The sequence below is a fragment of the Rhododendron vialii genome, chromosome 1a (assembly GCF_030253575.1).
Source record: "Rhododendron vialii isolate Sample 1 chromosome 1a, ASM3025357v1".
NCBI lineage: Eukaryota > Viridiplantae > Streptophyta > Magnoliopsida > Ericales > Ericaceae > Rhododendron > Rhododendron vialii.
Window position 1 is genome coordinate 4,091,324 of NC_080557.1, and position 27,019 is coordinate 4,118,342.

General features: G+C 38.8%; 2 protein-coding genes, 1 long non-coding RNA gene and 1 pseudogene across 5 annotated transcripts in view; all 4 read left to right on the forward strand.

Moving 5' to 3' along the window:
- Positions 1-27,019, forward strand: part of LOC131298645 (class V chitinase-like) — a 56,790-nt gene that overhangs the window by 3,427 nt on the left and 26,344 nt on the right. Inside the window, exons 3-4 of one of the 2 annotated variants that reach the window (XM_058324123.1) lie at positions 200-897; positions 1,330-1,569. In XM_058324123.1, coding sequence (XP_058180106.1) covers positions 200-897; positions 1,330-1,352 — 721 coding nt within the window. In that variant the 3' untranslated portion in view covers positions 1,353-1,569. Of the gene's footprint in view, positions 1-199; positions 898-1,329; positions 1,570-27,019 lie in introns of those variants that run through there. The other variant, XM_058324126.1, reaches the window with a different exon arrangement.
- On the forward strand, positions 7,798-25,986 carry LOC131308859 (uncharacterized; annotated as a pseudogene).
- On the forward strand, positions 17,308-20,226 carry LOC131298823 (uncharacterized). 2 transcript variants are annotated; one of them, XR_009190542.1, is made up of 2 exons: positions 17,308-17,538; positions 20,078-20,226. It is a non-coding gene; the product is annotated as an uncharacterized LOC131298823 (long non-coding RNA). The 2 variants fall into 2 exon arrangements; XR_009190538.1 differs by having other exon boundaries at positions 17,321-17,538; positions 20,021-20,226.
- LOC131298640 (class V chitinase-like) lies at positions 22,840-24,153 on the forward strand. Its single transcript, XM_058324120.1, has one exon. It carries the CDS (start codon positions 22,933-22,935, stop codon positions 24,049-24,051), a length of 1,119 nt encoding a protein of 372 aa, XP_058180103.1. The 5' UTR covers positions 22,840-22,932; the 3' UTR covers positions 24,052-24,153.

The window sequence follows — 27,019 nt, forward strand, 5'->3', positions numbered from 1 at the left end:
TAATTTTTTTTATCACATTCAATTACTAACCAAATGATTTAGAATGATGCCCTCGATGCTATAGATAACTATGCCCGGAAGCAAATTGATATAGGGAAAAAATATTTATTGCTTGTGAAGCTTAAGAGAATGTTTGCTTCGGTAATTTACCAATTTCAAATTTCATAGGGTCCTTTTTTGACTTCTAAATACCCAACAGGTCATATGGCTTCCATGGCTTGGATCTTGACTGGGAGTACCCACAGTCCACTTCAGAAATGGCCAACTTGGGCGTCCTCCTCGACGAGTGGCGGGCCGCGGTGGCAACCGAGGCCCAATCTGCCGGACAACCACTGTTGCTTTTAACCGCGGCCTTCTATTACGCACCAAGCATTAATGGGCTGAACTATCCAGTCCAGTCCATATCCAATAGCTTGGACTGGATCAACTTGATGGCCTATGACTTCTACGACCCTACATGGGCCAAAGTGACCAACTCACATGCAGCCCTGTACGACCCGTCGGGCCCAATCAGCGGAAGTTACGGAGTCGAGTCTTGGATCCAGGCCGGGATGAGCTCAAAGAAGTTGGTCCTCGGAATGCCGTTTTACGGGTACGCGTGGCGGCTTGCGGACGCGAACAACCACGGGCTTATGGCACCGGCTGATGGGCCAGTTGGATCGGGCAACGGGGCGATGCGCTATGGGGAGATCTTGGGGTTCATAGCAGAAAACAAGGCCGCAACGGTGTACAATGGCACAATTGTTTCAAACTATTGCTATGCTGGGACAACTTGGATAGGGTATGATGGCACCCAGAGTATCTCTGCCAAGGTTTCATATGCTAAGCAGGAAGGGTTGCTTGGTTACTTTGCTTGGCATGTTGCACAAGATAACAATTGGGATCTCTCAAAACAAGGTATATAGGTCTCAATCCAACCATAAATTCATGCATGTTGATTTTAAGAAAAATGACGGACATATACTCCCCCCGTTTAATAATTTTGGTCCTGGCCTCCTGGGATTCCATGCCGTACGTTTTGGCACTAAAAAATTACATTTCCAAAAGCAATTTCTTTTGTATCTTTTTCTTGCACCGTAACAACTTAAATCCCAATAGGGATTAAAATTATGGGATGGTGGGAGTAGAATTTTTGTCGGGAAAACTCTTTTCAAATGATGGGGTAGTGACATTCGATCATGAGTGCAATAATATGTAAGCGGTAAGCCATTCGCAGTAATTAACCACTGCAACGCTTTAAATGTACAACCAAAACTCAGGTCTCTTGTGGTCGGATTTTAATTCTAAAATTAACTTTTCTAATGTATGTTGTTTTTGTTTTCATTGCAGCCAAACAAGCATGGGGAGCATGAAACTCATGGAAAACAGAAAATATAACTATACAAGGATTAGCCGAATAAAAGGGCTTAGGTAAAACCCTAAATTTAGTAAGCTGATGAGCTACTTTGAAGAATAATGTGGTTGTATTATGATAATAACATTTATGCACTAACCAATTTTTTGTTGGCTCGTTGTCAATTGTAATGATTTAAATAAAAAAGAAAAGTGGCAGATTTTTCACGCATAAAATCATTTATGGGTTCCGACGAAGGGTTCACCATCATGCACGGAGCCCAAGTTCGGATTCCACGCAAGTGATCCGAACTGTTCAAAATATTTATTGAGAGGAAGGATCAAATAATGTCGGCAGAAGTGGTTCGAGACTTCAAGTGGTGAATGTCAATTAACCGGCCTGCATCATGGGCAAGTCTCACTTTCGAACCAAAGCATTAATTCTGTAAAGTACTAATGACTACTTCAGTGCAACTCACAGAGCCATTTATTTCTAGGAGGGATGTAGAACAGCAGTAGTGCCTTTCCTATCAAGAAGGATTGTGGGTGTGTTGGTTTTTTCCCCTGTCGTGGGCACATTGAAAAAAGATGGTTATCTCTCCGGGCAGATACACTAACCAAGCAGGATGTCTAGCTTTCCATATTATAATACTAGAACCTTGCAATTCCGAACTTACCAACGAATTTGAAATAATATTTGCCGACCTTCGAATAAATCGAAACTCATGCTCTCTCATCTTTGGACCATGTGACGCACAAACAGGCCTCGATCATTCTAGAATTTAAAAAGGGTGATATGTGTTGTTTATTTCGTTCACCTCATTGAGTCGCACATTTCAAACATCGGCAAAAACATGAACGACTCGCGTTCATACAACTCGCTACACATATTTAGGCTATTTAGGGGGTATTATGAATTTGAGACAAATTAAGCTTCAAAGACAAATGTGTTTAGTTCATGTCTCTACCTATGTCTATATCCGATCAATGTGATTTTTGCATAATTAAACAGCTAACGAGTCTAGCAAAATGAATGATCCCGATCACGTCTTTTTCGACAAGAAATGAGGCCCATCTATGTGAAATCAGGGCTTGTTGTGCCTTAAAGAAAAATAACAAATCGAAAAAAGGACACGTTGCAAAGAAGTCTCTTCCGTTCAATTTTGACAGTTCATCTTAAGAATCAATGGTACAACAAATCGATTGGATACATTAAGTAAATATGTTACCTGGTCCATTGAAAACACTTTTAATCAACTTGGATCATTCGAACTGTCCTCTGCAGTCCGCTTTTGGACTGCAGAAAAGCGTTTCTCATTAAATTTGTGTTTCTAAGCTACTTTATTTTGAAAAATATAGGGCACAGGATAAACTCTAAAACCTCCAACTACCAGGTCAATTACGACGCAAAGTTGCCAACTAGTACAAGTCAAAAAGAGGAGAGACTTTTCATCTAGCTGCTTCTTAAGGAGTGATTACTCAATGCTCCTAAAATACCACCACGTGACAATTTGGTGATGACTAGATGACGATGGGGTGATGGTTGTTCTGTCGGTTTAATTTAGTTTACATATTCGTATATCAGTATGGGTTTAAATTTTAGAAAGTTAATTTAAAAAAAAAAAACTCACGGGACAATTTGACATTTTCCAATTTGGCATCCGCAAATTCTACCTCACCGATCTTAACTTTACATTTTGGAGAGGAAAGTTTCGTTCTGAAATCATCACTTTCTTAAGAAAAAGGAGAATAAATTCTTTATATCGCCGGTGTAAACATTTGTTTTCTCCAAATCAATTGCATCGCGACATGTGTCAAAATACTAGTCCCAATTAATAAAACATGACGATGTGATGCATTACAATTGATTTGAAAAAAACAAATATTTATACCGATAGTGTAAAGAATTTATTCTTAACAAAAAAAACGGATTTGACCTTTCTGTCAAACATCAACCAAGGGATGCCAAATATATCTACCTATCATTTGACTTTACTTGCAAATAAGGAGAATTCAAGTTCAGTGGAACAAGGGGCAAATAAGTCTCAACTCACGAACTACTTTTTCGAAATTATGAAGTAATGGTAAGGAAACAAATAATTACCAAGACATGGTATTTCAAACTTACACGGACAAAAATATCCCTTCCCCTATACGACATTTCATTGGCCCCCTTGTCCTCTATAGGGTGTAAGAGCAATTACACCAACTAATAGGTAAAAATAGATAAAAATGCTAATAAACAGTGTAAATTTTATATTTTACCTACTCATATTTCTTTCAACGTATATTACACCAATCTTATTTATTTTAACTATCACTTCATAAAATAATACTATTTTTTTCTTTCCCTACTTCTAAATTTGATTTATGGAATGTGTATGTGTGTGAGAGAGAGAAAGTAATAATAAAAAAATAAAAAGCTTGTGAACAGTTGATTGTAGGTAAATTTACCTACGAACTGTAGCAAAATATAGTTTGGCTTCAGGTTTTGCTATTCTGCTGCAAGGGAATTTTCTTATTGAAGTTCTCGATTTTACCTTAATAGCAGCAAGTAGAGAAGCTGATAAACTAGCTCTAAGAACAAAACACAAATCCCCCTTCTCAGAATCTCAACCTCTTCACCACCACTACCATCCCACGGCCAAACCCACCTCTCTCTCTCTCTCTCTCTCTCTCTCTCTCTCTCTCTCTCTCACACATACACACACAAAAACCCTGTCGGAAAAACCCAAATAAAACCCAAATTAATGGAATAGCTGTGAAATCAAAACATGAGAAGACGAGAGTATAGTAGCAGCGGCGCCGAGGAAGCCAAAGAAAGGTGCGGTTTCATCTCCACTGGACGTCGACGAAATTTCAAATTTTCTTTGAGAAGGAACGTTGATTGGATCTCGAGAAAATTGCGTGGGAATTACTCTGTACGAAAGGGAGAAATCTGTGGAGTTTAAATTAGATCCCTTTCTATCTAGACTTGCATGCATGTGCGCAAGATTGATGGAGAAATTTCGTGGAGATTAGATTGGTTTTGCTTGTGAAATTAGGGTCTCTAAAATGGGTATTGGTTTCTTTATCACTGTTGTGTCGAAATTTGAGATTTAAGTTGTCAATTTGAGGATTTCAAAATTAGGGTCTCTCTCTCTCCCTCCCCTCTATATATGTATGTATCTATATGCGTGCCTGGGTGTGCTTTTTTGCTGGAAAATCAGAATGACACAAAGGGGTATATTAGTCTTTTTATGTGGCCATTCTCATGTATTGCGAATTAGTTTTCTCCATTTCATATCGGCTTATTTACTTTTTTGGTCTACAAAGTATTTCTGTTGTGCTACTTTGATCTCCAATATTCCAATTGTAACCATTGCATTCCCAACATATCAATTTTGTGTTTAAATGGCCCCTGGAGGTCACGCTGTTCATTCCCTCCGTCAAAATAAAGGGCAAACTTGGTATTTCACCACCCCATAGCTTTATTTTCTTTTTTGGTCTCCAAAGTATTTTCGCCATGCCATTTTGGTCCCTAATATACCAATTGTAAACTTGGTATTTCCCTAGCTCCTGCACCACCTCTTCCATCTTATGTTACACGGAGACGGGTGCACGTATTGGGTGCAAGTGCATATCTAAGGGTTGGATACCTAAAATTCAAAAATTGGGAATACGTGGATATGGAGCTAGATTTAGACACAGGTGCGGAGATATGTTAAATAACTTTTTTTTGAAATATTTTTTTATATTTGTAAATTTCCATAACAAGATAGATATATAATTTATGTATGAAAAACCCAAAATACATTTTATTTCTTTGTTTTGTCATCAAAGTATAATAAAAGCCCATCAAAAGGCTAATGAAGGCCCATTTATTTTACAGGATTGATACGCCAACTGCATTTTTGTCCCCCACATGTCATGTGGGGCCCATTTCGAGCCCCACAAAAATACAGAAAAATATTCATAAATTTTAAAATAATTATTTATGGTCAACTCGAACAGATATCGGTAGATATGTTTTCTGAATTTATAAGGGCAAAACTACGAAATTGAGCATTTTCACTTCTACGAATTCATAAAACATACTCTACTGATATCCGTTGGAGCTGATTTTTTTAAAAGCTCCACAAATAATTATTTTAAAATTTATGCATATTTTTCTGTATTTTTTTAGGATCCGGAGTGAGCCCCGCACGATGTGTGGTGGCCATGCGGTGGACAAAAGTGCGATGAGCCCAGCTTTATTGTTTATTTTATTCTATTGTGGAAGATACAAGCCCTTTAGTAGTAAAGCATAAGTACCCTTGAAACATACTCCCTCCCTCCCGATTTGTTTGTCCCCTTTTTTGACTTATGTATGTCACAAATTGACTGTCCAATTTCAAAATCAATGGACTAGATCATGTAAATTTTCAAATCAATGGATAGGATTTGGTTTCCTTAATAAGTTTCCGAGATTGGACAAACAAATTGGGACGGAGGGAGTACAAAAAAAGTACTTATTTTTTAAGAAGACAATTTTAAACTCAAAAATAATGTGTTTACGCAAATAATTTTTTTAGCAATATGGATCTTGTTTGATAGATCTCATTGAGATCTTTCGAACGATGCAAAAAAATAATAATTTATTTACATTATTTTTAAATTTAAAAATGTGAAACAAACTGCTTATTTTTTAAGAAGGTTTGTGGAGCGAGGGCCAAAAACCAACTTTACAACCCCAAAGAAATAAAACAAACCCTAAAGCCCACAAATAAAATAAACCCTAATTGAAAAGGCAGAAAAAACAGCGCATTAGAAGAACGTCGTTCTGCAATGACTACAGCGATGATTTTTTTTTCGCCGGGTTCTGTACGTATCCCGCACTTGTGTCGTGTCGTGTCGACAGGAGTACTTTGTCAAAACTCGCAGATCTGTGTATGGTAGTCTCCACCACCCCTTACCTCCACATTAGTCCTTCCACCACTCCTGACTGGCAATTGGTATAATATTGGGGACCAAAATGGCATGGCAGAAATACTTTGGGGACCAAAAAAGAAAATGAAGCTATGGAGTGGTGAAATACCAAGTTTGCCCTTCATTTTGACGGAGGGAATGAACGGTGTGACCTCTAGGAACCATTTAAACACAAAATTGATACGTTGGGAATGCAATGTTTACAATTGGAATATTGAGGACCAAAGTGGCACGACTGAAATACTTTGGAGACTAAAAAAGTAAATAAGCCATTTCATATCTAGAGGAATTTCATAAAAACTAGTCCATGACTTGAGACTTATTTGTCCCAACGGCCACTGAACCTTAATTCCCCCGAAATTTTGTTTTTAAATTTCAGTGCCGAGTGGGTATGTCTCATGTGGTACCTGCTCGGCACATCTAGGCCGTACAATATACTTTTGGACAGTTCGAATTGAAACTCTCTTTCTCCTCTCACCTCAACACTTTTTCTCTTCAAATCCTAGCCGTCCAAAAACACAATGAACAGCCCGGATGCAAATTTTTCCGTAAATGAGAGGTTTGAGGGGCTTGGCTTGGAGTATTAATTTTTTTTTTTACCGTTTGAGATGCCACGGCAATTTGACAGCTCCCTTTGGAGTTGCTTCAGAAGAGAGGAAGTTGACAAAGATATTTGCGGTGCTTTTTATTTCGCATATCATAAGAAGTTAGTATTGTTTGAAACCCAATTTTAAAACACAATTTTGATCCAACTGTATCCAGAGTCGTTAGATGCACGTGAGTTTCCATACATCGAACAGATCCATAGATAGTTGTGCCCAGAGTTTTTTTTTATCGGCCAAAACTTTCTATAAATTAGCTAATTACCTCCCAAGAGGCATCATCTTTACTAATACGGGAAAATTAGGGATGGGGATTACAGACCCAATCAAAACGGGAGGAACAACTTAAACAAAAAGAGGCTACATAATGGGCTGCTTAGTACATTGTGCTTAGAGTAATGTTCGGAAGTAATGTTCCTAGACTTCTAAAAAAAAAAAACAAAAGTTACGTGCACATCTGACTATGCCAAAGGGGCAAGAATTGGAATTTTCCCTGTACTATTATGTTGCCATTGATCACATGTTCTAACCAATCGACATCACCTTCCTCTTTCTTTCATTTGTATGACCTTTTTACCCAATGACATCCTCTTCCTTCCACTTTCTTGACTACAAGAAAATCCAGTCTTTCACTCTCTTTCCACTAATGATAGTTTTGTTCGTTGACAAGTAGATATGATAGTTGTTGTTTGTTGACAAGTTGATAAGATAGAGACTTCTTATAATTCATAGATGGAGAGATACTTATTCACGGAGCTATAGATGGAGAGATACTTATTCACGGAGCTGCTGCAAAACGGCTCTTTACGGAGGTACTCAATTTTGACCGTCCAAAAGTATTTTGGACAGACTAGATTAAAAACAATCTATTACCTATCTATTAGCCTTAATAGATTGTTTTAGCCGATATTGAGCTCCATAAACTTACTCTACAGAATGCTCCGTAAAGAAGTTTTTCTCTTCATAGATGACCATTTCATGCGAAAGTGAACACAAGATAAAGATAATTGAAACCCACATGACATTCAATTGCTTGCTTAGTACAGCTACCACTCTTCCATGGCACTGACTATACCCACTCTTTTCCTCCTCCTCTTTCTTTCCTCCAAATTCCCATGTTCAACTGCTCAAACATGGATCAAATCCGGTTACTGATTTTCTGGCAGCGAATTCCCCGTAACCGATATAAACTCACCCCTCTTCACTCACCTCATATGCGCTTTCGCCGGCCTGAACTCTTCCACGTACCAACTTTCCATTTCTTCATCAGATGCCCAGTCCTTCTCCACCTTCACCCCCACTGTCAAGCAAAAGAATCCAACGGTCACAACCCTCTTATCGATTGGTGGAGGATCAGCGAATTCTTCAACTTTCTCTTCGATGGTTCGCCAATCCGGGTTCAGGAAGTCCTTCATCGAGTCCTCCATGAAAACAGCAAGATCATACGGGTTTAATGGGCTGGACTTTTGCTGGGTTTCAGCCAGTACAAGCTCTTAAATGACAAACATGGCCACCCTATTCGATGAGTGGCAATTGGCGATCGAATCAGAGTCAGCAAACTCAAGTGGGTCTCAACTCATCTTGACAATGGCTGTCCAGTTCTCCCCAGACCTTGACAATGCGCGCAAGTTTTCCAATCGAATCTATAAAGAAGAACTTGGACTGGGTACATGTGATGGCGTACGACTACTACATGCCAAGTTGGTGGAATTACACTGCTGCCTTTGCAGCATTGTATGATCCAGGAAGTGAAGTGAGCACAGAATATGGAATCAATGCATGGATTGACGGCGGGTTATCGGCTAACAAGCTTGTTTTGGGGCTGCCTTTCTACGGCTATGCTTGGACGCTAGTGAACCCGAATGACACTGCAGTCGGTGCACCGGCAAAGGGGACAGCGATAACCGACGATGGTTCAATGAGCTACAAGGATCTTAAGGCGTATATGCAGAGATACGGAGCTGTTTCGGAGTATAATGCAACCTATGTAGTGAATTACTGCGTCATTGGATCGAGTTGGATTGCTTATGATGATGTTGAGGTTGTGAAAATTAAGGTTGCTTATGCAAAGAAGATGAATTTGCTTGGTTATTTTGTGTGGCAAGTCCCATATGATGATGAAAATTGGGTGCTTTCTTCTCAGGCAGGTGAGTACTATACACCCCTTGTTATCTAAGTTGTCCTTTTATACAAACAGTGCATTTTCAATGTGGAGAAACTCCGTAAATAAGATTTACAGAGCTAATCTCGACCTTCTAAAAGTGTTTTGGGTGATTCGGATTAAAAATAATTTATTAGCAGTAATAGATCTATTACCGATAATAGTTTAAAAACATATCTCAACCATTGATTGCTGAAACGGACGATTGGAATTGCACGGCTCCGTAAATAGGTTGTTTGCAGCGGCTCCATAAATAAGTTTCTCTTTAATGTGACCTGTAAATTGGAGAAAATTTCTCAAATTGATTGTTCCTCCTGATCCACTAAGCTGAGCAACGAAGTTGCGATTTTGTCTTTGTGGAATGCATCTCGTAGCCATTTTTCGGTTCAAAATCAGCTTGCTATAAAAAAAACACGGGAAAACACAACTTTGATCCTTTTGATGGCAGTTCATGGAGGTTCAAAATCAGCTTGCTATAAAAAAAACACGGGAAAACACAACTTTGATCCTTTTGATGGCAGTTCATGGAGGGAAAATGTTGTTGCGTCGAAAATCCCGAATCAAATGTTACAGATATTTCACAAAAGGGTCATGCTAAAGAAAAACTAGAAGATAGGGAACACAATTGTTGTCAAGAGGATTATCCCCGAAAGCCTCCAATTTGAGCAAAATATATGATTATTGTGTTTTTCCATTGGAACGGATAAGAGTGTTCTGTTTCTCTTGTCTACTGCAAGATTGTCTTCTCACATTTCTCTCTAATGTACGATTTCTTAGCACAAGAAGATGAGAAAGATCCCAGAAACAAGAGACACTTCTTGTTACTAGTAATCTTGCTTCCAACTGCAGCAACAGTTACCCTCGTACTAGTTTCTGCGACGTGGTATCTGCGTAAAAGAGCACGCAGAAATAAAGGTAAGTTCTTCCGGTCGTAAAAACTTTGTGCATAAATCATTTTCCTTCACCCTTTTAACATCTTTCTTCGACATTCCACATGTTTTTTTTTATTGGTTACAGGATGGATGGACGAAGAAAAAGAATCGCAATTGCTAATATTTAAATTCACTGACCTTGTAGAAGCTACCAATAATTTTTCATTCGAAAATAAGCTTGGAGAGGGTGGATATGGACCTGTTTACAAGGTAATATTATTTGGCTTTGCATAAATGAGAGGCAACAAAACAATATACGTAATGTGGTGAAATAATCGATTAGCGGTGTCTGTTTTGCCTACAGGGTGTATTACATAATGGACAAGAAATAGCAGTAAAGAGACTTTCAAAGACTTCTACACAAGGATTTGAAGAGTTCAAGAACGAGGTGATGCTTACTGCTAAACTGCAACATGTAAATCTTGTAAGAGTTCTTGGATTTTGCACCGAAAAAGAAGAACAGATGTTGATCTACGAATACATGCCGAACAAAAGCCTAGATCACTATCTCTATGGTTAGCAATCTTTAATGCTTCTAAAATAATCGTGAACAAAAATTGAGCGTGGTTTTAATATGAGGGGTCGCCTCTGTTTAACTATCCAAATCTCTTTCGCATAGATCCAATCAGGGGATTACTTTTAGATTGGGAAAAACGAGTTCAAATTGTTGAAGGGGTTACTCAGGGGCTCTTGTACCTCCAAGAGTATTCAAGATTGATAATAATTCATAGAGATTTGAAAGCGAGCAATATTTTGTTAGACAACGAGATGAAGCCCAAGATCGCGGATGTTGGCATGGCTAGAATTTTCCAGAAAGATGAATTCGAAGCTAGCACTAGCTGAATTGTTGGGACGTAGTAAGTGCCTTCTTTCTTACAATACACACTAGCTAATGTGTTCTAGCCTCAAACATTACCCATCTAGTTATCTGTTTTTTTTGTTCACTTATGCAATATTGCAGTGGTTATGTACCTCCTGAATATGTAAAACGTGGCATATACTCCACCAAATCAGATGTTTATAGCTTCGGAGTTCTTCTTTTACAAATCATTAGCGGAAAGCGGAATAATTGTTTACATGGCCTTGATGAAGACTTAAACCTCCTAGACTATGTAAGTAATTCTGAAAATTGTGACATGAATATTGCGAATTGATTTCCTTCCGGTGAACTCTAAATTAAGATGCACTGCATTGAAATACTTCAGGCATATGATTTGTGGAAGTGTGGGAAATGCATGGAGTTCATGGATCCATCGCTCGACGATACAAATTCATCCTGTAAATTAGTGAGATGCATGCAAATAGCTTTGCTATGTGTCCAAGAAAATCCAGTTGATAGACCCTCCATGGTGGAACTCTCAGTGATGCTGAAAAATGAAACTGCCGCCATGAACATCCCCAAAAGACCTGCTTTTTCTACGAGAAGAGATGAAAATGAAGTTCAAGTTCAAGAGTCTACATCTCAACAAGAAATTTGGTCAGTTGGTGATGTATCCATTACCCAAATGGTAGCCCGATGAAGTTTAGTTCTCCTTTTTTTCATGACTAGATCGAGTAAGCCCCGTAACAGTCCATTTTTTTTGTCAGGATTTTGCTTTTGCTGTCACGTCTTTCTGAAGTTTGGGCAAATATCCCTATCCCTCTGTGTATATTGCCAGAAATACAACTTGTCTTGCTTCAATCATTGCTCCTTTTAGTTCATCAAAGTTTCAAGAAGACATGAGCTAGCTATATGCAATGTTGTTACTCTGGAAATTTTTGTCATTATTCTTTGACCTGGTATAGTAATCACAATGATTGTATGCATTCAATACCTTGCAAGCAATTACGAATTAGTAATTTGAACCAAACTCCGCATAATTGGGCTCCCCTGGGAGTGAGCGGCGGGTTTGGACTTTAGACCCTCAAGATGAGTCGAGGTGCACGTGATCGAGGTGACCTGAGTTATCAAAAAAAATAAAAAAAAAAAAAATAAAAAAAAAAATATATATATATATATATACAGTTATTTTCAAATGTGGAGGTCCTTATTTTACTCCCCATTTCTCCCTATTTTCCGATCGAATTTCGATGATTCGAGCCGCTCAATGTGTTCAGAACGTGATTTTAAGGGTACTCGCGAGAAATCGGCAAAAAAAATGACCGGGAAGGGCTTGATTTGAGCAGTTTTTATTTGAACCGTTTGATAAAAACATAACAAAAACTGCTCTGATGAGCCCCTTCCCAATTTTTTTTTTTGCTGATTTCTTGCAGTTACCCTTAAAATCACGTTCTGAGCACATTGAGCGGCTCGGATCATCAAAATTTGATCGGAAAAGGGAGGTTCTTATTTTATTAAAATGAGGTGGTCCTTAGGAGAAGGGGACTTTATATATATACATATATATATAAAAATCTTCAAGTAAGACCTTAAAATGAGGACCTTATATGCGGACCTCCCCATTTCTGGCCTTTCCCGATCGGATTTTGATGATCCGAGACGCTCAATATGTTCAGAACGTGATTTTAAGATTACTCGCGAGAAATCGGCAAAAAAAATGATCGGGAAGAGCTTGATTTGAACAGTTTTTATTTGAACCGTTCGATAAAAAATAAATAAAAATTGCTCGGACGAAGGCCTTCCCTGTCTTTTTTTTGCTGAACCATCGGATTAAGGTCCTTTTACTTACAACCATATTATGAGTTCAATTATTCCTTGACACCAGATGACATATTGGATGATATCCTAAATTTTAAAAAACAGATAGTATAACAATTTACGTGTACTTCAACTCGAAATAATTGACGATGGATGAAGTCGTCGTCCACTCAAATCCTAGTCTTAAGATAATTTCATCCACTCAACTAACTTGGCTGAGGTAGAGGAGTTTGGACAGGCGAAATTCTTTAAAACGAGAAATGCTATGATACATGAAAAAGAAAATATGAGAAAATGTCAATGAAAGAGAACAAGCCGTCCATTCTCTCTTTCATGGACACTTTCATGTTTTCTATGTTATGTATCCTACGAAGCCCCACAGAGACTGAGTCAAATATCTACATACAACCCTCGCATTTCGTTGCAATTGCCGATTAGGTCATATGTGGATAACCGGCTGTTTTTTTGGGTGGCAGCTTGACTGCATCTGAATTAATTTTGGAGTTCGGACAAATCTCTAATAACCCCAAAGTTTAAAATATTTAGCCTCCATAAATTTTGAACTTGCGAAGTCTTGGGAGCAAGTCTCTTTTGTTGCTTTCTCAAATCTACTTTTACACCCTGGGCCTTGGGGTTCATGACAAAGATTGTATTCCATCGGCATTTTAAGAGTCAAGAGTCATTTTCCTTTTTATTGGCCAATTGGTAAAAAAACAAACAATTAATAGTAGACTGGCAAATTCGTATTCAAAAGAGAAAAGTCAAAGATAATAAGCATTATAACATGCTTTTTTGACCTTATAGCTTTTTGAACGAGCTGGTCGACCTTTTTTTTTTTTTTTTTTTGTAAACAGATTGAATAAACTTAAACCTAGATAGTGGAGTTAGCAGGAAAAACTATAATAATAAGAAAAAAAAATGGTGATCTTCTCCTAGAATTAAACATCTTAATTGGTGTGAATAGTTCTAGTGGGTGCATGTTTTTTCTCCGAAAGAAGTTTATTCTAATTTCGCAATCTCTAGAAGTCGACACCTACCTAATACCTATGTGTGTACATGTTGAAAAAGGAAAGCAGTGGATGAGTGCGTGCCGTGTCCCGGAGACATTTCTCTGAGAAAATCTTTTCCCTAGATACGGGTATGAATCATTAACTTCTTTACTTTGTTGTTAGTGTCCGGACCAGCTTATCCCTTTAGTTGCTTTCTCAATGGTTTCGGCATTAATATCGCTCAAAATATTTACTAATTTGTAGTATTTTATAATTTTGAAATATTTGTTTGAGAAAAGTAATTGCGTTCTTTCAAATAAGATCAATATCGTATTAAAAAAGGTTTCATATAGGTTAAAAAAATCATAGTTAATTTTTTGAGAGGTCTAAAATGATGAAAGTGTCATTCTGTGTGGGACAGGAAGTGTTTTTTATTAGATTCTTGGGGGCAATTACTAATAATTAATCATATTTTCATAGTTTTTTTTTTGCTCGGCAAAACGAAACATATATATAAACTCGAAAGGGTACATCGAGGGGGCTCGAGTGACGAAAGCTAAAAAAACTTACACAAACAATCAGCAAAAGCAGAAAAACAAAACAAAAAAAGCCACGCCCCTTACAATGACTTCCAACAGAAAATTGGAGGAAAAAACAAACACCTCATACACCAGTGCAAACAATCTTTACAGTTTCAACACTCTAATTCCATCCAAAAAAACCTTAAAATCCTCGACCGTGTACACCTTAATGTTGAACTTTGCCTTTATCCACATAGCAACTCTAGCTTTAATCTGCTCGCCCACAACCCCAGCTCTCGATGTGGCGTTGTTAAAAACATAATCATTTCTCGTCAACCACAAAGACCACAACGTCGCAAAGAAAGTAACTTCCCACAATTTTTTCTCCAAATTTCTAAATCTACTTTCCATCCACCACCCGAAATGAGCTTCCAGAGATGCGGGACACACCCATCTCAAATGCCACCAGTCTAGAATTTGTGACCAAACATCCCACGAAAAGTGACAGTGCAAAAATAGGTGTTGCGGAGTTTCCAAGTGCAGCGAACAAAAAGGGCACAGAGTAGATTGGCCCTCTGGAATCAAATTTCTACCCAAAAGCACAGAACGCGTAGCCACCTTGGATTGCAAAGCCATCCAAGCGAAGATTTCCACCTTAGGAGGGCTAAGGTTCTTCCACAGAGCACCCAACACCGGATTTCTTGAGTGCTCATTGCTTTCCCATTGATTGTACACCGATTTCACCGAGAACCTATTATCCGAGGTCCATCTCCAATTCAAGAGATCACGACAAGACGAGTCCAGAAAAATTGGTTGTAACTTCTGCTTTAATTCCTCCACTTGAAAAGATTCCCAATCGCGTAAATCTTTACTAAAAAACAGATTCCATCTATCCATTCCAACACCACCTGAAATTGCACTGACAACTGCTTCTTTTTGAGTAGAAATTAGATACAGACGGGGATACTCCTCCTTAAGAGTTGTGTCCCCCAACCATACATGGTTCCAGAAAGAAATCTCCAAACCGGAACGAATTTAGATTCGAAAACCCTCCTGGATGATACTTCCGATACACGAGGACACTTCCCCAATTGCATATATCCCGCCAAAAATTTGAGGCCTTACCAGAGATTGGCATACTAGGAAACCAACAACCCTGCTCCAAACTGTACTTCCCTCTGTTCACCCTCACCCACAACGAATTAGACTCTTTATTGAACCTCCACCACCACTTGGCTAGAAGGGACAAATTTTGCACCAACAATTTCTTCACTCCTAGACCCCCATTCTCCTTTTTCTTGCAAATCACCTCCCATTTAACCAGGTGGAGTTTCCTCTTGTCTATCGTGTCCCCCCAAAAAAAATTTCCTTTGAATTTTCTCCAACGATTTTGCTACTGCCACTGGCATTTTAAAGATAGACATAAAGTAAATAGGTTGATTGACAAGAGATGAATTGATCAAGGTGAGTTTACCCCCAATAGAATTGTATCTTCCACGCTATACACTTAAACGACGTTCCATCTTTTCAACCACAGGATCCCACGTCTTGAGCCTTTTAGGACTAGCACCCAAAGGCAAGCCCAAGTATTTGATTGGAAGGTGATCGACTTTACAACCCATCACTTGAGCTAGGGAAAGCACATCCTGTTGAGGAACTTTAACGCCACATAAGGAACTTTTGGAGAAGTTAATTTTTAGACCTGACATGAGGTGAAAGCATCTAAGGATTCTTTTAATATTAGACAGCTCCTCCAAGTCATTGTTGCAAAAAAGAATTGTATCATCCGCAAATTGAAGATGCGTCACCGTAACCCCATTAACCCCAATTCTTGTTCCTTTAATAATGTTCCGTTCCTTCGCTCTCTCCAGTAGAATGTTAAGCCCCTCTACCACAATATTAAATAGGAAGGGGGATAACGGATCCCCTTGTCTAATACCTCTCTTGATCTTAAATTCCTTTGAAGCAGAGCCATTTACCAATACATACATAGATCCCGTTGAGACACATTCCTTAATCCACCCACACCATTTCACTCCAAAGCCCATTTTAGCTGAAAGATCTAGCAGAAAACCCCAATTGACACAATCGTATGCCCGTTCAAAGTCAATTTTCAAAATTAGCCCCCCTTGCGCACAGTTTTTCCAATTGTGAATAACCTCATTTGCAATAAGAACTCCATCCAAAATTTGTTTTCCTCCTATAAAAGCAACTTGAGATTCTCCGATTATTAAAGGTAAGTAGGTTTTGATTCTATTAGCTAACACTTTGGATAACACCTTATACACCCATCGCACCATACTAATGGGCCTATATTCTTTAAAAGATAAAGGACAATCCACCTTAGGAATCAGAGCAACAAAAGTTGAGTTTATACCTTTTGTGAGTCTGCCATTAGAATGAAAATCAGAGAAGAACTGCATAATCAAATCCTTCATAAATCCCCAACCTTGCTTCACAAAGGAGAAATTAAATCCATCTGGACCCGGAGCCTTAAGGTTGCTACATTCCTTTTGAGCAGCAAGAACCTCCTCCTCTTCAAACATCCTTTCAAGTCGGACTGAAATTTCAGCTGAAAGTCTCCTAAGAAAAACTCCCCCTAGCACTGGACGGACAGCTCTAACCTCTTTAAAATTAGTGCTAAAATGCTCGACAGCTGCTTCCTTTATCTCTTTCGGATTTTCTACCAATCTACCATTAGCCGTAATTGAACCCATCATGTTTCTTCGGAACCTACTGTTGGCAATAGCTTGAAAATACCTTGTATTTTTGTCTCCCAATTTCAACCAATTGATTCTAGACTTTTGCCTCCATAACGACTCAGTTAAGCGAGTAAGTCTCCAAAACTCCGAGTTAGCCTTGCAAAGCAGAGCTCTTTCCTCCATATTTAGCTGTCTCTCCTCCGCTAACAAATCGAAACGGTGGGTTTCAGCTTCCACTACTTGCAGAGCTGAGTTAACATGTAGAGACCCATGATTTATTTTATTTTATTTTATTGTAGGCTGTATTTTTTTTTCCTTTGTTAATGTACGGCCCGTTGAAATAGACGGTTCGAATATTCGGTGTGACGGATTCGTGGGAGGATATAAGGGTAATTGTGCGAGAGGTTCACGTGTGTGTGTGTGGGGTGGGAGCATGGGATTACTCCCCATGCCAATAATTTCCCCAGGAGACTACTTTCTCCCATTTCTCTTTTTCTCGCTCTCTCGGCCAAACTCTCTCCTCTCCTCCGAAACTCTCTCCTCCCTTCTCTCTTCGATCTCAACACCATAGACCGTGATTCCGGACGAAGTCCAAGAATTAAAATTGCTATACGGAGCACGGGCTTTCCGAATATCCAAGAAAAATCTTGATCGGACCGCGTGGGAGCTCGGTTGACTTGGTCAAAGGGTCGGGTTTTGCTCAAAACCCATGAGGTAGGGATTTTTTACCCTCGTTATGTGTTTATACGGTGTTTATGTACTTAGATCGTGCATTGTTTCGTTGTTTGAGGTTGTTTGTTCCATTTCCGAAAATCTGCAGGACAGGGCCTTTGTTTTTGGGGTTTTACACCTTCTTAAACTCATGATTGAATTTTGGTTCTTTCATATGGAATAGAGTATACTTAGAGCCCGTTCTAATGCCGCTTGAATCACCTAAAACCGTTGAGAATTGAATTAATGGTGGATTTTTGAAATCTGGTCTGCAATCTGTCTCGTTTTCTGGGTTTCAGCCCACTTCGAATGGCCATAACTTTCTCATCCGATGTCCGTTTTACGCAAACTTTATCTCAGTTTGAAGGTCTTGAAGTTAGCTTTCATTTGCCTCCGGAATCGTCTTAAAACTCTAAGTTCACGGAAAGTTATGATGGTTTGAGTGGAGGTATGTCAATCTGTCATGCTGTGAAAAATCGCCAAATTCCCACTACTACAAAAATAGATAAAGATCTCGGTCATTTGGTGTGATCTTTCACTTTTAATCTCGCATTCAAAACCGTGGTCTATCAAGGCGTAACTAAAAGTCTCTATCTTTTAACCACAAGATAAAAATCGTGATTAAAACTCATTTAAACCGTGACTAAAAACATAAAAACTATGATTAAAATGATAAAATCGTGACCTTTAATAACTTAACATCTCAATTTTATTATAAAACTGTGGTTGTTTAGAGAGAAATAATCTCAGTTTTGGAAAAAACCGAGATTAAAAGTGGTGTTTTCCTAAGGGAAAAAATCCAACTGTATTTTTCCTGCTGGGTTTTGAACCCAAGTCTCTTGAGTTTAATATAGAATCTTTAACCAACTACACCACACACACTTTTCAATGTATAATTGAAATATTTAATATATAACATATGCTTTTAACTTACAACCTCAGTTTTTAGATGACTGAAATTAAAGATTCCTTTTATCTCAGTTTTTCTGAAATGAGATATATTCTTCCATATACAATCTCAGTTTTTCAAAATCGAGATCTATTCTTTAAGTTACAATCTCACTTTTAAATTACTGAGATTAAAAAATCTTTTCATCTCAATATTTTTCAAAATGAGATATATTCTTTCATATATAATCTCAGTTTTTTTAGAATAAGATCTATTCTTCAAGTTACAATCTCACTTTTTAGATTACTGAGATTAAAAAATCTTTCCATCTCAGATTTTTCATATAATTGAGATGAAAACTATAGTCTATAACATTTTATTACGCTTTTACAAAAAGTGAGATCTTTTTAATTTTTGTACCGTGATCTTTATATCATTTTGCAGTAGTGTCCGGATTCCTACCGGTAGAACTTTTCTTTCTACCGATAGAATTTTGTTGCCATGATATTGGGTGCTTACTGTTTTGTGTTTGTACCGGTAGGTACCCATTTCCTACCGGTAGGTAACTTGTCAAAAGTAAAATCTCCTGATGCAGTGAAGTACCAACTTTTGTCCAAAGTCTTAAGTCATTTAAGGGAGTTTATATTATTATATACATACATAATGAGAAATCAGGTGGTTTTGTTTGTCCCATGTGCTACGTGTGATGCATAGGGGATTGTTCAATGTGATGGAACTATAGAATTATGAATGTAAGCTTCTTGCACGACATTTGTACGAACGATACACTTGAACTTGTAAATGACGCGCGAACATTCGGGGCCCATCGATGGGTGGGTGCCTGACAGGGGATATCAGGGTCCCATAATTAGCCTGGCAGGAGCTTATGCTCAAAATAATCACTCAAGGCCTAACCTTCGCGGTAGGTGCTTGGCAGGGGATATCGGGGTCCCATAATTAGCCCGGCAGGAGCTAACGCTCATATTGAACACTCAAGGCCTAACCTTCGCGGTAGGTGCTTGGCAGGGGATATCAGGGTCCCATAATTAGCCTGGCAGGAGCTTATGCTCAAAATGATCACTCAAGGCCTAACCTTCGCGGTCGGTGCTTGGCAGGGGATATCGGGATCCCATAATTAGCCCGGCAGGAGCTTCGGCTCAAGACATATACGATGAGATGGCGTTGGACACATGAAAAGTGGGAATGGTTCTAGTGTGAGTCAACGGATTCCGGTATTCGAGCTCGGATTCCGGAGCTCGACCCGTATTGGTTTGGTTTTGGTTTTCCCAAGTCATTTGAAGTAAAAATGAAAGTTTTAAGGGAAAGAGAGTTGATATTCCGTAATATGAAATTGTGATGGATTGTGGTGTTTGCGCATGTAGTAAATGAGGTGGTTGAGAACCTATTGTAAGTTTGTTCGGTTTGATGTGAATTTAGTATAGCTTGAGTTCGACATGAGTCTGATAGGAATCACGATAAGATGCTTAGAACATAGAAGTCGATATCCATTTGTCTATTGTGGTAAATCCTTGTTGTTCGTGTTGTTCATTGAAACTTATTCATCTCTGGTACATATTTCATCTTATTTTCATACAGCTTGTGTAAAGATTTCTCTACTGGGCGCGTGTTTGCTCAAACCTATTATCATTTCAGGTACAACACAGGGGTAGTGATATGAAGTGCATGGAGTGCATCTTTGTATAAAAAGGGGTTCTTTAGGAGCTACCTATATATTTGAAAATCAAATTGTATTGTAATGTACTGGGATGTCTTAATTTGAAACATTATATTTGTGGACAAAATTGAGGATTTGGGAGCCGTATTGTATTTTGGGGTATTGGTTGTACTATTGTGAGGTTTTATACTTCAAATGGTATTGTTATTTATGTTTAAAAAGAAGGGCGTGACATAACATCGCCAAATTCCTCTTTATTCCACACCTTGAGTTTATCCTTAACAGCCCTCAATTTTTGCAAGATTTTGAATCCGGCCCATCCACTTACCAGGGTGTTCTCCCACGTTTCCTTTGCAATTGTCATACACCTCGGATTCGACAACCAAATATCCATAAACCTAAAAGGTTTCGGACCCCAATCCTGGCCATCATCATGGAGCACAATCGGACAATGGTCAGATATAGGTCTGTGAAGCCCCTACTGAAGCACTCTAAATTTCTCAAGCCACTGATGGGAAATTAAGAATCTGTCCAAACGACTATGGACCGCTCGATCTTGGAAATTAGTCCAAGTAAATCTCCTTCCCAGCAGTGGGAGATCAAGAAGTTCCATTCTGTTACCAAAATCAAGAAAATCCTTCATCCCCCTCTCCATCCTCTGGCAACATACCCTCTCACTAACCATTTTAATTTCATTAAAATCACCACCAATACACCAAGGAACTGTCGAGTTAGCCTTCAACACAAGCAATTCCTCCCACACCCCTCTCCTTGCCACCACATCATTAGGGGCATAAATATTAACCACAAAGCAAGGAAAATCATTATTAATTACGCCATGCAACAGGATAAATGATCTGTTGCAAAAAATGCTATCAGCTTTGAAAAAAACTTTTCTCCAAATCACTAATAATCCCCCAGAAGCCCCCGAAGCACCAGAACATGCAAATTCAAAGCCCAATCCCCCCACAATCTCTGGTCTGCCAAAACATCAAAGCTCTCCAATTTCGTTTCTTGAATAAACACCATATCGGGCTTCCTTTTTTTTATCAGCTTGAACAAAAATCTTTTCTTTACCGAACTCCCTAATCCTCTAATATTCCAAGAAATTATCTGCATAAATAACAATCAACCCCAACAACAACAACTCCACGGAAAAGATAGAAAAAATCTACCCTGGCCTCCAGGTACTCTCTCACGAACAAGAGAGGATTCCTGAGACTCCAATTCAATCATCTTACGAAGGATTAAATCATCATTATGGCGGAAATTAATACCTAACTCACCTCCAACAGCCATTGTTGCAAGAGCCTCTCGGACGACTTCGGGATTAGTCTGGAGAGAATCCTCCGAGACTGATGAACAATTGTTGGCCAACATTTCTGGGTTGAGCTTGATTGACATATTTTCATAGTTATAGTAAACATGTTTATGACATGCCCCAAGAGCAGCCAAAAATTGCCCTGAAATGAAAGCAAATGGAAGTTTGGAATGAGTCGTTATTGACGACTACAAAGACGGGAAGTTATCAACATGGCCACGTATTGAGACGTCTATTGTCTTGACCGAATTGGTTATACATCTAAAATCTTGCCTGCCAATTGCCAAGATGTGACTTATGAGAGAGAGAGAGAGAGAGAGAGAGAGAGAGAGTAATTTGGAATTGAAATTTTCTTGGGTAGGCTTTTTCGCTTTGTTAAATATCATCACAATCAATAGTTTCAATCTCAATCCTCATTCTTGCAAATTTAAGAGTTTCCAATATTTTTTAAAGACACTTTCACGTTTGTGCTTGTATTCGCACTCCTGCTTATTGTTTTGCCCCAAGGATCGAAACCAAACACACAAAACACAGAGTTTTACGTAGTTCTCCAAGATTGTACGTTCACGGAGGAATCGGACCAATCTCACTAGAAACAGACTAAAGCTTTACAATTGGGGTTCTCTCCCAACTCACTACCCTTCTCTCTCTGTTTACATTGCTTAACCCTACAGAATTTATACACCGCCAGAGGTTTGCACTTGTGTGCTAAAATGGAACTCCATGCCAAACCAAGCCTGGTGGTTGAAACACAAGGCAAGTAGATGAATATCTACACAAGTGGGTGGGAGAGGAAATGCTGAAGTAAAGAGGAAGCGGAGCCATGGGGCTCTAGTGGCGACGGTCGCCACGGTAAGAATTTTAGAAATTGTAATTATTATGTGTATAATAAAAAATTATCCAAACTTATATAGTTTCGCCACCGCCAGATTTTTTTTCCTTATTTTTTTGTTACATGCTAATCCTAGATCTTATTTTTTCCAAGAAAGAAGACTCAAAAAAATATTCCAAAACTAAATTCAAAGGGCCAGAGTGAAATAATACTCAAAAAAGTATTCCACACTTTAATTAACCCTAAAACAACTTAACCTAAAAAATTAAAGTTAGTCTTTTTTCGTACTCCTTGTGCAAATGACAAATATCATCTACTATAGTTTTTGTTATGTTATTTTAATTTTTTTGTAGAGTCGATGACTATTAATATCCTAATGCACATCTCCATCCATCAGTCCCAACACTCACTCCATCGCCATCCTGCATGTCTCTTAAGTCCACAAAATAAAATCCTTGGTAATTCTCAGCCCACAAAATCATGAAAAATTCTAAATCGGTTAAATGAGTAATAGACTACTCAAGAGAGTTGAATAGATACAGATATCTTATAGGACTTGGCTTCTATAACATGAAAGTCGCATGTAAAAGAAAATGACTTTTAAGTCCTCAGGATGCAGCTACATATAGTTCAAAGGTTCATTAATGAACACATGAGCTCTAGTCTCTAGCCATCTTCAAATGTTGTTAACCATCATTTCCCTCCTCCTCTTTCTTCCTCCATTAACAAGTTCTTCAGAGGCCCAGACCTGGATCAAAGCAGGTTACTGGTATTCCGGTGTCACATTCCCGGTTCCTGATATAGACTCAACTCTGTTCACTCACTTGACATTTGCTTTTGCGTATATCAACAATTCAACTTATGAGCTCTGGATCAAACCCTCTGATGAACCATACATGTTCAACTTCACCGACATCGTTCGGCAAAAAAACCCGTCAATTGTGACACTTTTGTCCATCTGGACAGGAGATTTAAACTTCTCAACCTTCTTTTCAATGGCTACCCAACCATCTCACAGAAGTAGTTTCATTGAATCATCGATACAGAGAGCCAGGCTTTATGGGTTTCACGGCCTGGAACTTTGTTGCGTCAAGCCGGACACAAGCACCACCAAGATGGAAGCTATGGGAATCCTCTTTGACGATTGGAGAACCGCGATAGATAGGGAATCGAAGAATTCCACCCGATCACCGCTCCTTTTAACACTGGCCAGTCATTATTTGCCTTCCAAAAACAGCACAAGCTATCCGATGGAGTCGATTCGCAGGAACTTCGATTGGGTACACATCGTAGCCTATAACTATCACGTACCCACCATGGAAAACTTCACAGGCGCTAATTCTGCTTTGTATGACCCCTCAAGCAATGTAAGTACGGATTATGGAATTAAGGAATGGATTAGCAGAGGATTACCTCCTGAAAAGATGGTTTTGGGGTTATCATACCATGGGTACACGTGGATGCTGGCGGACTCGACGGCTAATGAGATTGGATCGCCTGCAATGGGTCCGGCCGTTACGCTTGATGGTTCGGTGTCCTACAAGTTCATCAAGTCATACATGCGATGTGATGGAGAAAAAGTAGTGTATAACTCCACTTATGTCACGAATTACTGCGTTACTAGTAGTTTGATCTGGATCAGTTATGACGATGTGGAGGCTATTAGAACTAAGGTTTCCTATGCGAGGGAGAAAGGACTTCTGGGTTACACAGTAAATCAAGTCCACAATGATGACAATTGGGTGCTTTCCAAGGCAGGTAAAACTTTAAAGCAACATCATGGTGTCGACCTCAATTGATTGGGGCTTAAGGTTCGATTTTGTTTATCATACTGCAATAAAGGAAGAATTCACTTACAGATATGAAAAGTTGGGCAATATATGATCATTCTTTTTTTCTTTTCTTTTTAATATTGTCTCCTCACATTTCTCTCTAATGTACAATTTCATAGCACAAGAAGATGAGGAAGATCCCATAAACAAGAGACACTTCTTGTTACTAGTAATCTTGCTCCCAACCGCGGCCATAGTTACCCTTGTACTAGTTTCTATGACATGGTATCTATGTAAGAGAGCATGCAGAAACAAAGGCAAGTTCATTCCAGTTGTGAAAATTTTGTTCCTAAATCATTTCCCTCACCCTATTAATGTCTTTCTTCGATTATCCACATGTTCTTTTTATTGGTTGCAGGATGGATGGACAACGAAAAAGAATCGCAATCTTTATTCAAAACTACTATGGCATCCCCTGGAAATGCAAATGCTCCTAATTTGCTAGTATTTAGTCTCACTGACCTTGTAGAAGCTACCAACAATTTTTCATTCGAAAATTAGCTCGGAGAGGGTGGATACGGACCTGTTTACAAGGTAGAATTATTCGTCTTTGCATAAAATCGAGAAAACAAAACTAATACGGAGTGTCAATTTTGCCTGCAGGGTATATTACGTAATGGACAAGAAATAGCAGTAAAGAGACTCTCAAGGACTTCTACACAAGGTTTTGAAGAGTTCAAGAATGAGGTCATGCTTACTGCTAAACTGCAGCATGTAAATCTTGTAAGAGTTCTGGGATTTTGCATCGAAAAAGAAGAACAAATGTTGATCTACGAATACATGCCGAACAAAAGCCTGGATCATTTTGTCTATGGTTAGCAATCTTTAATGCTTCTAATATAATCGTGAACCATAATTGAGTGTGGTTTTAACAAGAGGTGTTGCCTAAGTTTTAACTATCCAAATCCCTTTCGCGTAGATCCAATGAGGGGATCACTTTTAGACTGGGAAAAACGAGTTCAAATTATTGAAGGGGTTACTCAGGGGCTCTTGTACCTCCAAGAGTACTCAAGATTGACAATAATTCATAGGGATTTGAAAGCGAGCAACATTTTGTTAGACAACGAGATGAAGCCCAAGATTGCTGATTTTGGCATGGCTAGAATTTTCCAGAAAGATGAATTCGAAGGCAATACTGACCGGATTGTAGGAACATAGTAAGTGACATATTTCTCACAATGCACACTACCTAATGTGTTCTTGTCTCAAATAGTACTCATCTAAATATTTGTTTTCGTTCACTTGTGCAATATTGCAGTGGTTATATACCTCCCGAATATGCAGGACGTGGCATATACTCCACCAAATCAGATGTTTATAGCTTCGGAGTTCTTCTTTTACAAATCATTAGCGGAAAGCGGAGTAATTGTTTACATGGCCTTCATGAAGACTTACACCTCCTAGAATATGTAAGTAATTCTGAAAGTCGGGACATGGATATTGCAAGTTGAATTCCTTGCCATGAACTCTAAAGATGGACTTAATTCGTTGAATTACTTCAGGCATATGATTTGTGGGAGTGTGGCAAAGGCATGAAGTTCATGGATCCGTCGCTCGACGATACATATTCATCATGCAAATTGATGAGATGCATGCAAATAGCTTTGCTATGTGTCCAAGAAAATCCAGCCGATAGACCCTCTATGTTGGAACTCTCATCGATGCTGAAAAACGAAATTGCTACCATGAACCCTCCCAAAAGACCTGCTTTTTCTACAAGAAGAGATGAAGATGAAGTTCAACAAGAAATTTGGTCCGTTGGTAATGTATCCTTCACCCAAACGGTAGCACGATGAAGGTGTATTCTCCTCCTTTTTATCATAACTAGAGTAGCTCTCGTAACAGTTCATTTTTCCGTTGAGATTTTGCTCTTGCTGGGACGTCTTTGTGAAATTTGAGTTAATATGATTACTCCTATTCCCCTGTGTGTTTTGTCAGAAATAGAACTTGTGGTGGCTCAATTTCCTTTGAAGTTGCATTTCGTCACAACTTGTGACTCAGAAGCAGGTTGCATAATAAACACCATGCCTAAAGAAAATAAGAGAAAAATTCCAGAAAGTCTACCCACACAAACAATCTGTGCACAGATTATGCACAAATTTCGTTGTGGGGCCTACCACGGGTCCCACACAAATCATCCAAGCTGTTCATTAAATGTAAAATATTTTTTTAAGGGTCCCCGTAAAAAATAAGCTCAATCCGATACTTATAAGTGCTCGATCCAACCATATAACTTTTCATTATCCGAAAATCTGAATGAAAAGTTAGATAATTGGATGAAGCACCTATAGGTATCATATTGAGCTTATTTTTTACGGGGACCGTTGAAAAAATGTTTTACATTTAATGAACGGCTCGGATGATTAGTGTGGGACCCGTGGTGGGCCCCATAATAAAATCTGTGCACAAATGTGTGAATGCAAGAAGCTATTAGGACATGCCCCAAGAGCAGCCAAAAAGTGCCGTGAAACGAAATTAAAGCACATGGAACCATGAAGTTTGGAATGAGTCGTTATGGACTTTTAAAGAGCGGGACCCTGCAGTGCTCCTGGTTTTTATTGACCATAAAGACCGGGGACATCCCAGCACGTGCTGCAGAGGTATAGTGCACAATTTGATTCGTAAAAAAAATATTTTTAATGGTTCAGATTTCAAAAATATTCCAGAAATAAAGTAAGTGTATTGATTGTAGAATGAATGGCGGAAGCGAACTGATCAACGAGAACGAGAAAGAAGCCCTATAGTGTACACCTGACCAACAAGGCCAGTGGGCCACATAGTGACACATTTATTGTCGTGACCAAATTGGTTTTTAAATCAAAAAAACGTGCTTGCCAAGCGGTAAGGCACTTTCTTGGAAGAGTCCAGGTCACTTATTAGAGAGAGAGAGAGAGAGAGAGAGAGAGAGAGAGAGAGAGAGAGAGAGAGACTTTTA